Source organism: Electrona antarctica (assembly GCF_951216825.1).
Source record: "Electrona antarctica genome assembly, chromosome: 3".
NCBI lineage: Eukaryota > Metazoa > Chordata > Actinopteri > Myctophiformes > Myctophidae > Electrona > Electrona antarctica.
Genome location: NC_136808.1, coordinates 50,470,044 through 50,487,630, shown reverse-complemented (window position 1 = coordinate 50,487,630; position 17,587 = coordinate 50,470,044). Strand labels below are relative to the sequence as shown.

The following is a 17,587-nucleotide window of genomic DNA, read 5'->3' as shown; positions in this document are numbered from 1 at the left end:
GGATTAATCTCTATTCTGGGGCAGACATTCGGTGCAAAAATTGCAAATCTGTAAGCTTGTAGATAAGCTATTTTCAACAAAGATATTTAGTGTAGGAGACGTGTATTTAGCATAGACCCCTGGGGGACTATGGTCAACTAAGTATATGGGGTTTCTAAGTGGTTAAGTAAACCTAATTATGTACTTACTGATATATGGCTGTGTGTAATCAGCCTTTTTTTATTTTCTTTACACATAGCAAGGCAGAGCCTGGTCCTGAGTAGGACTGTGTATCTTTCCATCATCTGAAGTGGGGCTGCAGCTTTTTCGGTGTCGACGGCCTCAGCTCGTGTCGTCAAAGGTTTCTATTCGATGCAATTCAGTATTAAATATAAATGTTGGCCACAGACGCAGCAGTACTGCTGACCTTTTTAGTCTTTCCATATGAATAATGCCAGTCTGTTAACCGTAAATGTGCCGATTTCTTTCTTTCCTTCTCCGCATGCACTTCCACTTGCTGTTCTATTTTCACTTGGGTTCCATGAACTCCTGTAACCGGCGGCATTGTAAAGGATGCTGGTAAACAATGCGTCGATGCCGCTCCAAGCAAGGGACTTTTTAACCACAACCCAAATAACTGTAAAAGTGCTTGGAGACAAGAAAAATAAAACAGAAAGTATGCCGCGCTGTCCATGGGGGGCCAGGCTTTCATGTGTAACTGAGGAACGTGTGTTTTGCATTTGCTGCTCTCTGTGCATTCCTGCGTTTTTTGAGGGATGGGGGGGAACAGGGGAGGCCCCCCAGCCGACCACTGATGGGGAAGTACAGCATTCCTGTCACGATCCTTTCCCCATCTCGCCCGCCAAAATTGAAGACTCGGATAATCTGTTAGTTGCCCTTTTGAGCAAAACATGACATTAAAGTTAATATGAAAATGAGGAACTTTGTGCGCGCGTGATTTATATTCCCTGGCTATGGGGTCCCCCTGGGGGTTATGAGGCGAGCCACCAGATCAGGATCAGCACTGTTGTTTTGACATGGTCTTAAATCAAGTTTCCGGCAACCATTCTCATTTACAGAGTTCAACAAATAAATCCCAACAAAGCTTACGAGAGTTAAGTACCAATTTCCTGTGTATGAAGTACTTCTGGGTCCAAATCAGGTCCTTTTGTGTCCTATTCTCCTACGTCTCTGTGATCTCTGTCAGAACCCATGTCCCCTCTGCACCAAGGTTCTTATTGTGGTACAATTAGCCTAGATGCCATTCTCTGGAATGCTCAGCTAAACACAGACCTCAAAAGATCCCAAATTCAAAGTCAGTTTTATATATTGTGTAAATGAACTTCAATAAATAATAGACAGCATGCAGAAGTCTGTTTAATTTGCCTTTTTAGATAGTTGATAGTCTGCTTCACCAGGGGTTTCTCAACGTTTTTGCCCGGGGACCCCCGGAAATGCTTTGGCAATGTCTCTCGGGACCCCCACCCCGCCCCCTCCCGACCCCCAATATAAATTGACAATACACCATAAATAAATACTGAAACCAGATATAATCATTAGGGAAGGTGTATGCATGTACTATATGTAAACTCTTCATTTCCATTTTCCAGCCATTCAGTTGCACATTTTTTTTTTTTTATAATTTGGGGACCCCCAAAAATAATTTGGCGACCCCCCCCCCGAGGGGTCGCGACCCACGGGTTGAGAACCCCTGTGCTTCACAATTTACAATTTAGGCATTTAGCAGACGCTCTTAATCCAGAGTGACTTACATTAAGCAATAACAAAAAGCATGGCATACGTCACATATATAAAAGTATCATGAAAACATGCGTAAGCTAAGAACGTAACAGTGGAGTATCTATGTAAACTATACATACTATACTATATTATATATTATACATGTGTACTATAAAGTGATATGACTACATAAAAATGCAATTCTAGTGCTGTCTACGTAACATGCTATAAGTCTGTTTAAAATACTATCTAAGTCTACATAACAATCACAATGGACACAGCATTTAAGTTTTCAAAACATTATGAGCACATTCAATATTAGCCAGACCTTACTGTGGTCAACCCTACAGTTTATTGATGTGTAATTATTTCCTTTTATTTGCTATATTTTAACCCATTTTGACCTGAGATCAGATTCTAAAAATGTCTTCTAAATCCGGACAGTTTTCTGAAAAAGCTATGTTTCTATGTCAGCCGATCAAAAATAGCAGACCTACAAGCTCGTAGCGCGCCACTCGGTGGCGCGCTATGAGCTTGTAGATCTGCTATTTTTCAATAGCTAAAGCACAACATAATGCTAACACCAAAAGGGGTTCCCGCCCAAAATAGGTTAAATGTGAAAGTAGAAGCAGATTAGGTTGTCTGTCAGGCCATATTATACACTTTACAAGTTATTTGTCAGGGGAAAAGGTTTGTTATCTTCAGTGTATATACAGTATGGTAATCCGCTTCAGGAACGTTCAAACGTTCACCATGTAAAATTCCCAATAAATTCAAAACTCTGTCAGGCCAGGGATTATATAAGTCTATTGAAAGCATATGTCCTAAAAGTGGAGTGATTCTGCCCAAGGTCCAATAGCACAACAACACAGTCTTGTGATGTTAAACAGAGCAAAGCATCTTTATGTAACAGGAAGTTTATGTTTACTGCAGTTGTATTGAATGTCCCTTATTGAATTGTCCATAGTTAATCTCTCATTGTGTTCATCTGCTGCTTAACAGAGAGCCTCGGCTGTTTTAAAAATAGATACAATAGCTGTTATAATAATAATACTTTGTTTCCTCTAGACTGACAACAGTTACAAACTAGATAAAGTGCCCCTCTTGCCCCCTTGATACAGTGAAGTGTTGTGTGTTGTTGCTTTGTTTTTTTCCACTCTCACTTGTAATTTTAGCAATTTCTGTTTGCTTTTTTCCAAACTAATGTGTGTTGATTACTGACTTTTTAACAATTGTGTACTTGTACTGGAATGTTTATTTGATGTGGACTAGCTGGTTGCTATGGCATCAGCTAATGGGGATCCTTAATACAAATCAAATCAAATAAAATCAGGTCTCCACCCGGCCAGGTCAGGTTGTGGCCTCCTGGTGGTGCTATAATGTGAAAAGGGTGGGATATACTCCTCAGCCTAGTAGGAAAGTCTGTGAAATATTTCACGTAATTGTACGCTGCGTTCTTGATTTGAGGCTTTTTGTTCAAAACGGGCCAATCCTGCAAACTTCGAAAGCCAATGTTAGCCAATTAGGATGGAATATGAAATATCGGACAGATCCGTCTTGAACACATGACTATAGAGATACTGTGTAACGATTTGCAGGATTTTTGGACAGAATCTGGAGGAGTAATATCAAAAAATGTGTTTTTCAAAAGTCGGCTTCCTGGTGGCGCTATAACAGGCCGTTCTGGAAAATGTGGGCAGAGGTTCATCGTTGGCATCCAGGGAGTGTGTGTGCAAAACTTGGCATTGACCGGATTAACGGTGCCGGAGATTAGCTGGTAACGGACGGACGGACAGACACACACACACACACACACACACACACACACACACACACACACGGACGGAGTGCAAAACATACTTTCTCCCCATGCCTTCGGCCTGGTGGAGACAAAAATGTGTTTTACAAAAGTCAGCCTCTTGGTGGCGCTATAACAGGCCATTCTGGAAAATGCACACACGCACGCACACAAGGAGTGCAAAACACATACTCTCTCCCCATGCCTTCGGCCGGGTGGAGACGATATCATCTACAGTTGAGTCTAGTTAATAATTGGATTCTCTGGGCTGAACCTTTTGTGCTCACAGTGTGAAAAAGGACCTTAACGGTTACTTTTTCTGAGTTGAATTAACGCTGAGGATTTTACTGTGGAGCCTCTAGACTCTGTTACTGTGGAGCAAGGCTCTAGACTCTGTTACTGTGGTGCAAGGCTCTAGACTCTGTTACTGTGGTGCAAGGCTCTAGACTCTGTTACTGTGGAGCCTCTAGACTCTGTTACTGTGGAGCAAGGCTCTAGACTCTGTTACTGTGGAGCAAGGCTCTAGACTCTGTTACTGTGGTGCAAGGCTCTAGACTCTGTTACTGTGGAGCAAGGCTCTAGACTCTGTTACTGTGGAGCCTCTAGACTCTGTTACTGTGGAGCAAGGCTCTAGACTCTGTTACTGTGGTGCAAGGCTCTAGACTCTGTTACTGTGGAGCAAGGCTCTAGACTCTGTTACTGTGGTGCAAGGCTCTAGACTCTGTTACTGTGGAGCAAGGCTCTAGACTCTGTTACTGTGGAGCAAGGCTCTAGACTCTGTTACTGTGGAGCAAGGCTCTAGACTCTGTTACTGTGGAGCAAGGCTCTAGACTCTGTTACTGTGGAGCAAGGCTCTAGACTCTGTTACTGTGGTGCAAGGCTCTAGACTCTGTTACTGTGGAGCAAGGCTCTAGACTCTGTTACTGTGGTGCAAGGCTCTAGACTCTGTTACTGTGGAGCAAGGCTCTAGACTCTGTTACTGTGGAGCAAGGCTCTAGACTCTGTTACTGTGGAGCAAGGCTCTAGACTCTGTTACTGTGGAGCATGGCTCTAGACTCTGTTACTGTGGAGCAAGGCTCTAGACTCTGTTACTGTGGAGAAAGGCTCTAGACTCTGTTACTGTGGAGCAAGGCTCTAGACTCTGTTACTGTGGAGCAAGGCTCTAGACTCTGTTACTGTGGAGCAAGGCTCTAGACTCTGTTACTGTGGAGCAAGGCTCTAGACTCTGTTACTGTGGAGCATGGCTCTAGACTCTGTTACTGTGGAGCAAGGCTCTAGACTCTGTTACTGTGGAGCAAGGCTCTAGACTCTGTTACTGTGGAGCAAGGCTCTAGACTCTGTTTGTGGGCCACCTTTCGAGGGTCTGCAACATGTGTCTTAGCGACTTTTAACTTGTCGTCCCTACTGTATGTTAGGCATGTCATTAATAATTATAATGATGTGAAAATATCAGATCTACTAGATCTGATGGAGAAGAGAAGATATTTTCGCATTTTTTTAAACAGGCCCTAAGTGTTAACTCCCTGCTCACTTCCACCTGTTGTTTCACCTGCAGGACTGTTCCAGCTCAGAGGAGTTCACTGTGGCTGCTGCCCTGCTGCCCCTGACCACAGCCTTTTACCGGGTAAGGAATGTCAAGTCACTTTTATTTATATACTGTAGCACCAATTCACAACAAAAGTTCACTTTACAGTTCAGGTCAAGCCCATACTTTTACAGAGACCCAACAATTCTAGCCTGGCGAATAAGCCAGACCGAATCAGCCGTTGGCAAAAAAAAATTGCCTGCCGGCGGAGTCTGGCTTATTAGCCAGGCTACAACAATTCCCCCATGAGTAATCACTTGGCGTTGGGGAAAAGGAAAATTGTTTTTATGGAAGTTAAGTGTGGTCTGAGTCTCACTCTCTCTCCCTGCGTTTTTGAGGGTTGATAGTCCCTCCTATGTCCAGCTTTTGGTGTATGTGCAAACACAAACTTTGTTCTACACAAACATTAAATGCCATTGACAATGAATGGACACTTTGAGTGTTTGTGTAATCACAAACATTGCGTAACAAACATTGAAGACGAAGGTGAGGATGCAAATTCTGATTGGCCGGAATGAGATGATGCATGGTGATGTATGATAAGAGCGCCCCTCACTTCACACAGGTGTGATTTCTATTTTCTAAGCAATGGTGTGACATGTGTGGTTTTATAATAGCAGCCTTATGGAGACCCGATGCTATCAGATCACTTGTCTGTGGGATGCATCCTGGAGCCTTTATTGTGGGCCACTCTGTTCCAACACAGCTAGTACAATATGTCCTCTGAGGACACACAGACTAGTACAATATGTCCTCTGAGGACAGACTTAGAGGTTAATAACATGTCAATGCATACGCCAGTGAAAGTCTCGGAGCTGACAGCAATTCCACGAAGAGGAGGCATGCAGGCACACAGCCTTGACCCTAGAGGAGGCATGCAGGCACACAGCCTTGACCCTAGTTGAACCTGGACCAGCAGGCAGGCACACAGCCTTGATCCTAGTTGAACCTGGACCAGCATGCAGGCACACAGCCTTGACCCTAGTTGAACCTGGACCAGCAGGCAGGCACACAGCCTTGACCCTAGTTGAACCTGGACCAGCAGGCAGGCACACAGCCTTGACCCTAGTTGAACCTGGACCAGCATGCAAGCAGCCGCCTGGGCCACATGTAAAGAAAGAAAGAAAAAAAGAAAGGGAAACGAACTGGACCTCACAGCAAAGTTTGGAGGACCTGCTGGTCTGTGGTTTCCAACCCGAATGATGGAGTCAGTGTTGCTGCAGCCTTCACCGCAAATATGTCCCCACAGCCTTCTTGTTGCTATGGGTGCAGACACAACTGTCCACATTGGTTTGTGTTGGGTACTGATAGCATACCCCGACACACTGGACCGGCCAGATGTCTGCCAGCACCATGTGACCCATCTAGTTCACATGGGATAGGCTGACACAACTTCCTCAAATAACCCATTTTGGGCGGGAACCCCTTTAGCAGGCAACAGTGCAATACTATCTCTCTGTCTCTGTTTCTGGCACAACAGCGCCCCTACTGGTACTCATGAGTCACACACAAACATAGGTTAACACGAGTCACAGGTCACAGACATTGCTGTTCCTTGGAGTGGTTGCACCACTCAAAAAAAGAAAGAAAAGTTTTATTTTTATTTTTTTTGACTAGAAGTGACTAGAAGTGAATGCCCTAGTGCATACCCTCTATAGAGTTCATTATGACTCAGATATAACCATATAGAGTTCCCACTGCATCTACATCCACATAAAACGAAGAAGTCTTTGCAAAGATGCTGTCTACTGCCACCCTGTCTCACAAGTCACAACCTTTTCAGACGACATTTCATTTCAGCTTTACATATTGGAAGCGAAACCATGCTGATCAGATGTCTAAGTTAACAAAGAGACATGCATGGCATGGGTCTCAGCGCTTGCTCACCGCATTTCATACAGCGAAGTTATATTCTTAACACATTCAGTATGGATGTGAATGTGGTCGCCGCTAACTAAAAGTAACTGGGTGACGCTAATGCTACTACAGTGGCTTATCCCATTTTGGGCGGGAACCCCTTTTGGTGTTAGCATTATGTTATGCTTTAGCTATTGAAAAATAGCAGATCTATAAGCTCATAGCGCGCCACCGAGTGGCTATGAGCTTGTAGGTCTGCTATTTTTGAAAAATCGACGACTGACATAGAAACATAGCTTTTTCAGAAAACTGTCAGGATGTAGAAGACATTTTTTGAATCTGATCTCAGGTCAAAATGGGTTAAGCACAGTGGTGGAAAAAGTACTCAAATGTTTTACTTAAGTAAAAGTATAAATTCTGCAATTTAGATGTACTCCATTCCAAGTAGAAGTCCCGTATTAAAAATGTACTCAAGTGAAAATACAAAAGTATCTGCATCAAAATGTACTTAAAGTAGGCCTACTAAATGTAAATGTACTCATATTGCAGAATGTCCCATTTCACAAGTTCAAAATGTGTACAAAATATTTTGAAAATAGCCGATCTACAAGCTCACAATGCGTAGCATCGCGACCCATTGTGAGCTTTGTAAATCTGCTATTTTCAAATGGCCGTATAGGGTTGAAGTTGAAGTGGTTTATGGTATGTTTTCTAATCAAAATTAAAATTGCCAATAACTAGTAGCTAAAGTTTTCAAATAATTGTAGTGGAGTAAAAGCACACATTTTGGCTCCGAGTGTAGAGTAGAAGTAAGAGTACCTGTAAATTGGACACAAACGTACAGTACAAATACTTCAAAATTGTACTTAACCCATTTTTGGGCGGGAACCCCTTTTGGTGTTTTAAACATTATGTTATAATTTAGCTATTGAAAAATAGCACATCTACAAGCTCATAGCGTGCCACCGAGTGGCGCGCTACGAGCTTGTAGGTCTGCTATTTTAGAAAAATCGTGAAAACATTTATTTCAGAAAACTGGAGGATTTAGAAGAATGTTTTTAAATTTTGAGGTCAGGCCTAAATGGGTTAAAGGACCACTTCACCACTTTTCAACTTCTCTTCCTATAATTGGTCCTAACTAATGTTCATGATAAAATACCACCATTTTTTCCTACTCGGTCTGTGTCTCATAGGAAGGCTGTGGGAGTTCAGAAACCCGTCCACCAGTGACATCATCGATGGTGAATCCAAGCTAATAGAAACGGCAGGCTTTCTTTTCCTGAAAAGTTGCAATGCAAAAGTTGAAGCCATCGTTCTCACGATAATACAAATCTAAATATATTTTAAAACAAATCTTGTTTAAAAAAAAATGATGCCTAATGATGGTGTCACTGGTGGACGGGTGTCCGAACTGCCCAAAGCCTTCCTATGAGACACAGACTGAGTAGGAAAAAATGGTGGTGTTTTATCATGAACATTAGTGAGGACCAATTATATGAAGAGATGTTGAAAAGTGGTGAAGTGGTCCTTTAAGTACAGTACTTGAGCAAATGTACTTAGTTACTTTCCACCTCTGCTTATGCAGTCCAGCTGCCGTTATTAGGTTACACTTTGCACAACTAGGTGAGCCGCAAAGCTACAGTACGTAACTAATCAATAACTAAAACAAATGTTTTTTTTGTTTTCCATAGCAATGGTTATGAAATGCTCCTGTCATCCTGGCGGTAGCAATCCACACCTCAGGCACACGTCGGCCACAGTTCATCGCTTTGAATTATTTCTGTCAGTCTGTCACTGACGGCTCCAGTGTGCTCTCCCAGTGTTATGAATCCATCAGTTAAACTATGCTTTTTACATAAATGCCCTTGTTGTGTGGACTTTATTATTCACATGTCGCATACCATGTGGTATGCACGAGGATGCTTACGCACACCAAAAGTCCTTGTAGCGGTGCCGGCCTAGTCGGCCTACGGGAGAATAAACCTACGGGAGAATAAAACTCTGTCATTTCTCAACCGTTTCGGACGTGGGGCGGCACTCCGGAACCGGCCCGGCCCCCTGGGCGCGTTCCTGGGGATCTGGAACTCCCCCCCACCCCTGGGGACCCCCACATGGTAACTCTGTCATTTATCTACTGTTTCGGACGTGGGGCAGCTCGCCGGAACCGGGCCGGCACCCTGGGTGCGTTCCTGTGGGTCTGGAACTCCCAACCCCCAAGACCCTAAGACCTGATGATCATGTTTTAGGGTGGAAAAAAAATCATGGCACTCCATCTTTAAGCCTGGTCTATACTTGTGAAACATCATGCATTGTGTAACGAGATCATGCAGCAAAAAATAGAAAAGAACAACCTAGATCAATTATTATTATTAGAAATTGAACGTTTTAGTTTGTTACTGCATATTGCACTTGGATATACTATTTGGCAAGGTTTAAACATTGAATGATCTAAACAATTAAATGTATTATAACAGACTTATATATAAAGTCCATGTTCTTGTTGGTTGCTGACGTCATGATGCACCTAAGGTCCTAGGCCTCACCTTGTGACACACGCACATTAGTCATACACCTAATGTTAATGGTATGTTACACAATGCATCCCAGTCTATCTTATACAACATATGTAATGCCCACAAGGGGAGCTTATTTGGACATTTTCCAAATGTGTGACATTTTTGACAACTCTTCACGTTTCTCTGAGTTTCGGACACTGTTACTATTAATTATCCTGGCTCACTTATGTATGGTCCTGTTCTCTACGCATATTTGTTTTTACATTTGTGAATTTGAGTAGAAATGTGAGGCCTGAAGAAGCTTTGTAATGATGGATGAAAGGTGTTGAATGTGCACTCATCTAGGGCAGGGGTTCCAAAACGCCTTCTAGGGGGTGAGCAACATGAAAAGTCTAATGGTGGTGCTATGGTTTTATTTTAAATATATTAACCCAATCTGCCCCACCTGTTAAACAGAAACGCAGTGCAGTTGCCAAAAATATGGGGACAATTGAAAGAATAAATAACCGTGGGCACATCCATGTGCACATCGCGTGCACGTCAGAAAAATGAAACAAATATATATATAAAAAGAAAACGCAACTTTACGTCTTGGCACAGATTGTGTTAACATAATGCCAATATATGGCAAGTATATGCAGAATATAGCCTATGCTGCATATATTTTGCCATGTTCATTCATTGTGGATAAAAAGGAAATATATGTCTCTATATAGCTTATGCAATTTATATTTCCATGGGGGGGGGGGGGGGGTGCTTCAGCTAGGTCGGGAGGTAACAGCAGAATCTCACAGCAGGCTTGATTTTTCGGTCACTTTATTTTCTCACATCACTTAAAAACGCTACCAGATTAAAGTTAGGAATAAATAATACTGAGGTAAATGTGATGTGATGTGATGTGATGTGATGTGATTAATTAATAGGGGAGGGTGATTCCTTTTTGTTTAATCACCTAGGGGAGGGGACTGGAGTTTTATTTTCATTCACAGCGAGAAAACAAAACAAAAAAAGTTATTCACACGGATTTGTTTCCTCATATCCAGCACGGCCGGACTTTTAATACCATATATATTTATTGGCTACTTCGGTATGCATTTATTTGACAAAATGTTGTATAATCCGGGATTCGAACTAGCGGCGCCAGGTGAAATAATACATATGCGTCATGGACTGTTACCACTGGGAGATTTTATATAGCTCTCTACTCCCCCTAGTGGACATAATATCTAAATTGTGAAATGCGCAGAACTTGCAAACCTCTGCAAATAAAAAAGGACAAGGTCAGTGGCATTTAACTGTAACATGGCCAAAAAGGTTTCAGAACCGCTGCTCTAGGGCATGCCTTGTGTTAGATCACATGCATTTCATACAGCTTTGAAAAAATGCCTCAGCACCAGTGTCCATGTCTCTAATGTTGAGTGGTTTGCATTGCATATGCATTAACCCATTCTGGGCGGGAAGTTGGGAACCCCTTTTGGTGTTTTAACTAAGCATTATGTTATACTTTAGCTATTGAAAAATAGCAGATCTACAAGCTCATAGCGCGCCACCGAGTGGCGCGCTATGAGCTTGTAGGTCTGCTATTTTTGAAAAATCGTAAAAACGCGGCACAAAAATATTATATTCTTTCAGAAGACTTATTTTTTTGTATTTCGACGTCAGGCCTAAATGGGTTAAGATAACCATAAGTAGTTTCTAAATAATCAGCCAGGGGCACCCAGTGGATCACAGAGTAAGAGCACATACTATATTATACAGGAAGTCAAGCTAAAGTCCTTCTCACAGCTGGCGCGAGTTAGAATCAGAAAAGACCCAAAGGCTCTTTGCTGCATGTCACCGCCCTCTCTTCCTATCTCTTCGCACTGCACTGTATCTATCATAATAAAGAAATGCCAAAAAAACAAAACAAAATAAATTATTTTAGCTAGATGGACAAGTTGATTTCAGTATCTCATGAACTCATCAAAGAGCTTATGTTACCAAATTATTGTCATATCACAGCTGGTATCGGTCTATACCATGTCCAGGAGGCCAGTCAGGTTATTAGCGTTTGCATTTGGCCGTGACCTACAGCACTGATTGTCATGCTGTCTTGAGTTTGGACCCCTGTGAGTGCAATTAGGCTGGTCACTGCACGCCTGGCACTAGATAAAGGCGGCATTAGATCAGTGTGTTTTTCACCCAACTGTCCTCAGATACTGTGAGAGTTTTGGCCATCCATTACTAAGAAGACGCTGAAGCCTGGCTCCTCTTTGAATTTCCCCCCAAGAAAACATTGAATTGAACTTTTAAATTAGTTTTTCTTCTTTCAAGTTTTTTGCAGCAATTTGCCAGTTTGTCATTCTTGTGGAAACTATCATCTTACATAAGAGGGCATTTGTAAATCAACACCATCACTTTCATATTGTCTAATTTAGGAGGTATTTTGGTGACTCTAGCACCATGTCTGTTTCAAAGCAAAGTTCTTTGTTTACCCAGGGTGAATGGACTAAGCTCGAGATGCTTGTTTACAGCCAGACCCTGCTCATAGAACATTTCATGGTAGGGGTTCAATGCCTTGCTCAAGGGCACTTCAGCGGTGGTAATTTTAACGTGCCGGTCCGGGGATTCGAACCGGCGACCTTCCGATAACAAGACCGCTCCGCAAACCGTTCGGCCACCGCTGCCCCTCCCATACTGTCCTTTAAATGTTAGGAGATTTCTATTTGGCTGCTGGGAATTTCCACTATTTACATACAGCAGCATAAACACAAAGCAACTAAGGCAACACACACTCCAAAGTTTTTCTGTCCATTTCTGTGACGTTAAAAGGAAACTGTCACTCTTCTAGAGAGCCAGAAACAACATTGATACCCATCATATTGCAGGATGACAACACTCTCTCTCTCTCTCTCTCTCTCTCTCTCTCTGACGTCACAGGCTAGCCACATGAAGTCCGAGATCCCATGCTGTTCCCATGTAGATCCAGAGATCCACAAGATTAGAATTTTTTTTCTTTTATAATATTTATTTTATTTGGAAAAAGCAGTACAATAACATAATTTCTATGCATACGTAGGACACAAGTGCAGTTCCCAGGATTTTCTTTTCACCCCTCTCCCTCCTTCCCCCCTCCAAGTGACTCCATCTCCAGTGTCTCTGTAACATCCTTGCTTTCTTCAGGACTACATATGGCATCAGGTCAACACTTAACAGGGGCAAAGAGATTAGAATTATTACTATCATTCTGATTTATCCCATTTTGACCTGACAGTTTTCTGAAAAAGCTATGTTTCTATGTCGTTCTTCGATTTTTCAAAAATAGCAGATCTACAAGCTCGTAGCGCGCCACTTGTAGATCTGCTATTTTTCAATAGCTAAAGCATAACATAATGCTAACACCAAAAGGGGTTCCAGCCCAGAATGGGTTATTTAGTGGTATGTGCAGTCAACAACATTACCCCGGTCGCATACCAAACGGTCAACAACATTACCCCGGTCGCATACCAAACTCTGGATAAATAGTGTTTTCCTCCACTGCCCAAGTGGAGGAAACAGTACTTCAGGAGTCAGACATTGGTCAAGTCCTTGTTTGGGTTTCTTGGCCAGCTAGGGTTTGGCAGAGCCTGCACTGTGTTGATGGTCAAAGAGCTACCGTCCGTCCCCTTGGCCCTCAGGTCTCTGAGTCCAGAACGTGGGAAGCATCCATGCAGTGAACCAGCCTGCTCCCAGAATCTGAGTAAGAGAGACAGGATGCTGGAAAAGAGACAGACAATGTTGAAATTGAAGAGCTATTACTAATGACCCACATTTATTTTTATTCGATCTGTTCTTTTCCCCATTTCACAGGCCTCTCGGGGGGTTTGGAATGCCAACTATGATAGACATTATACTAATGCTTCAGACGGCGGGAGATTTGTGCCTTAATGCAGCCAATGTAGAACTGATGGTGGTGTCATCACTTATGAACTGTTTGTCAGGAGTTACTGTATTTTGCATGCCAGACTATAGACCGCCACAGTCAGTCGGCCTCACTCGCTAAAGTTTACCTAAATCCCATGCGACCTTTGTAGTGTCTCTTACAGAGACAGAAGTTTTGCATTGTGTTGTGATACCCTATTCTAACAGTATCTCTGGCATTTATTATCTAGTGAGCCCTGACTTCAGGTGTCATCACTGTCTGACTCGGTGTTATTGTACCCTTTCGTGTCGTGTTTGACTTCTCGTGCTCCATTTGAATGTATCACCACAGTAAAGGTCCATCCATGCCTTCCTGACCGTCGGCTTCAAGGGGGGGAAAACACAAATTGGACACAGCAGCAAGTCAAAAGCCCCGAGCTTGATTCCACATGACGTACACGGCCAAAAACACTTCACTGTTTGCATTCTTTCTGCCACAGTTTATGCATGGAGGGATTTGACAGTTTGCCTTGTCAAACTGTGTTACACTGTGTCCCGGGGAGGCAAATGATCTACTGGGTGACCCTTGTATACCTCTGAGACATCTAGTGCTTGGCTTTGGTCTGTTTACTTAGCTTTGTAGGACATTTATTGTCCGCTGTGCACCGTGCATTGACACAACCATGGCACATGGATGCCATGATGGACTTGTTTATTCATCAGCTGTCAACATGTTTTTTTACACCGTGTTTGTTTTCCTGCAGTGATCATTGTAAACACAATGTTTGGAAGGAGACATTTCTGCATTCTCAGGATAGTGTTCCTCACTGACTCATGTATTGCATGCCTTTGCATGCAATAAAAAGATGGATGGTGCACAGGTCAGGATGGCGTTCCCTACAGACTCCTTGTATTCAGACTAGTTTTTTCTTGTAAATTTGTAAATAATGTTTTTGTCTCATGGTGACACATCAATTAAGGATCTCTTCCCTTTAGATACAGTTCAAGAAGCAGCACTTACTGTATGTGCTCATAGTTTTTAGTAATGATGACATACATTTTCTCTGTCATCTCTCCTTTCTTATGAATATAGAGGGTATGCACATGCATCAAGTGAATGGCAAATAGAGTGGAAAAGTGAGTGGAAAAGTGAGATTAATGTCATTTAACGTTACTTAATGCAATCAGATAGGACTTTTCTGTTTGGATGTATGGGCTGTCATGGCCAGAAAGTAGTTTTTTGCCAGTAGGCATTCCCGCATATCTTCCGGATATGATGCTGATGGCATGTGCATATAGCCTCTATTGGTGACAGATCATGACATGCATGATGCTGTACAGTTTGACTTGCCATCGTTCAAATTCAAAGCAGTTGATCGCCTGGAATCATGTTTTGATCTTTGAGATCATGACCCAGGAAGGACGCCCACTGGCCTCAGTCCTTTGACCCTTGCAAGGCATTCACTTTTGTCTGTTTCGCCTTGTGGTTTCAATGCTTGTTTTTCTCCCTCTTCTCAACCCCTGCATTCTTCTTCTCCACTGGGCCAGTCACACTTTCATACTGGTCTCCGATAGGGCTTTCTCTCCCTCCCTCCTCCCTTCCCCTCGTGTCCACATCTCTCCTTCCCTCTTCTCCTTTCTCCTTTCCTCTTTTTTTTTTTTTTTCTTCCTGAAAACTCTTGCCCTTCGTCCTCCTGTCTGTTTGTTTCCATCCTCATCATCCATCTGTCTTTTCATGGATCTCTTTCTAGTCTCTTGAGCTAAAGCCCCGACTCCCTGCATTATCAGAACAGGGGAAGCTGACCACGGTCAACTTGACTTATTGCACATATCTCACAAGGCAGACGACGGGATCAGTCGGGGCTGATTATTTACACGCATAGCCCCATCATGCTGAAAAGCGCTCAGGCGGAGAGATGTGACACCGCTATCCAAAAGACAACAGTTCCTCTGCTTGTTTGTCTTGAGTTTATTTATGGCCTTGTTTCATTCTCCTCCATCCTTTACACTAGACCTCATTCAGTCTAGTCGTTTAGATCTGTCTGAGTAATCTCAAAGTCTATTAGCCTGACTGACCTCTGCCAGCTTGAGCTGCACTACGGCATGTCTTCAAAGCTTTTATGTCTTTGTCTTGTCAACCAAGCCTGCTATGACTAGATTCCCATCCTCCGATGTCAGTGAGCTAATGCAACTATAAGTACATAGCGTTCCTCTGATGATAGCTAATGTAAGCATTTCTGTCGGTGTTGAGAAAATGGGTTATCTAAATGAGGCAACATTAACGTCAGACTCCCTAATTCCTTTATGATATACGGTAAGGCAGAGATCCAACAGTACTTGTTGTTCATCGGAGGCAAACTGTTTACACAGCACAAGCTATTTAGATTGGGGGCTAGAAAGCGGATTTGTATAATAGTTTACAGGAAAGGAGGCTATTCCTTTGCGTGGGTCTGACCCAGGATACGTTAGAGATACACTGCTGCCCTCCACCTGGTCAAGGGTCTCATTGGAAGCTGTGGTCTGTGATTGCAGGCGTTCACTTGAGCCATGTTTTTATTCACTGGATTTATGACATTGAAGGTAATGATTATGTAAACTTGAATGTTTACAGATATTATCTGTAAACATTGAAGTAAGTAAACATTCACATACTCTAAACGGGGATGAATTATTTTACAAACTCGAAAACAAATTGTTTATACTGTTGTGGCTTTTAAAGGAAAGTGTCACCTTTTTACATGTTAATTCTAGAGCTATGATTCATGACATAATATTAATAACTATCCTCTTTTTTAGTCTAGAGTATTGTATCCATTAGTTACCACTGTATATATATATATATATAAAAACATCACACCCGTGTGAAATGAGAGGCGCTCTTGTCATTGTATTTATTGTAATGTGAAGTCAGTGCTGTTGTATGGATCTGAATGTTGGTGAGTCTCAACTCAGGATATGAAGAAGATCGATTTCTTTCACAACCGATGCCTCAGGAAAATCTGCCGAATCTTCTGGCCTGAGAGGATATCTAACGTAGAGCTACACCGGATGACCAAGTGCAACAGCGTAGTGATGGAGATCAAACACCGCAGATTCCGATGGCTGGGCCATGTGTTCAGGATGGCACGGGATCGTATACCTAAGGTCGCTCTAGGATGGACTCCTGTAGGGAAAAGGAAGAAAGGTCAGCCCAAAATAACCTGGCGACCGAACTGTGGTAGCCGAGCTGAAGGAGATGAACCTGACATGGGGCGAGGCACAACATGCAGCACAAGGTCCCGATGGAGGAAGGTCGTTAAGGCCTTATGTCCCACCTGGGACGAAGAAGAGAGAGAGAAGAAAAATCTGGACAAATACAGTAAGGGACCAAGAAGTCCCTTACTGAAGACCCGGGCTTGGTCCCTTAATTAAAACAAAAACTAAGCCTTGTCATACAAATAAAAACTAGCAAACCCGCACTAAAAAACAACTAAAACTAACTAAACTGATGAAAAATCCAGAACTATTATAACCTTGCAACTGACTGTCGTCTGGACGTCAACAGAACACCAGCACGTCAATTGAATTCCTGAAAAGTTACAATGCGATAATGGAAGCCATCGTTCTCGCGATAATTCAAATCTAAAATGATCACACTTGTGTGAAGTTAGGGGCGCTCTTATCATCATACATCATCACATCCCGTGCTCAGCCAATCAAATTAACACATAACGTTCTAGTATGGACACACAGACACACAAAGCCGTGCATAGCCCCTCAAAAATCTTTCTTGAACATCTTGAAAAGTCATGACAATCTGCAGAAACTGCTGGTAGAATGTTTTGTTTTTTCTGGAAGTACTATAATCCCCCCCCCCCTTCTAAAGAAGAGGGAGATGATGTTGTCCCACATGGTGGTATTATGGTATAGTATAGCAGTTGTGTTGTTTTAGCAGATGTTTGAGGTGTTTTACGTACATTTCCCAATAAAACCCTATGACTGCAGCCAATTCTAGGCTCTAGTTGTAGCAACACCATGCCATAGGTGATGTCAGACAGAGACCATATAATGGATGCCAAACAACAGACTTGTATAAAAACATGCTGAATAATCTTTTCTACGAGTGGATATAATGTATAGATCAACTCTGCTGTCCAACACCAAGGCTTTCTCTTTGCTTTGACCCCCTTGAAGTCACCTTAAAGGTGCATTCCACTCATTTTCAACATTTTACTATGTCATTAATATACCTTA

The 17,587-nt window shown here is 42.6% G+C and overlaps 1 protein-coding gene across 1 annotated transcript in view; it reads left to right on the top strand.

Moving 5' to 3' along the window:
• sbf2 (SET binding factor 2) overlaps window positions 1-17,587 on the top strand; it is a 185,299-nt gene that overhangs the window by 105,423 nt on the left and 62,289 nt on the right. Inside the window, 1 exon segment of the mRNA XM_079496397.1 lies at window positions 5,073-5,141. Within this exon segment, the coding sequence (XP_079352523.1) occupies window positions 5,073-5,141 (69 nt within the window).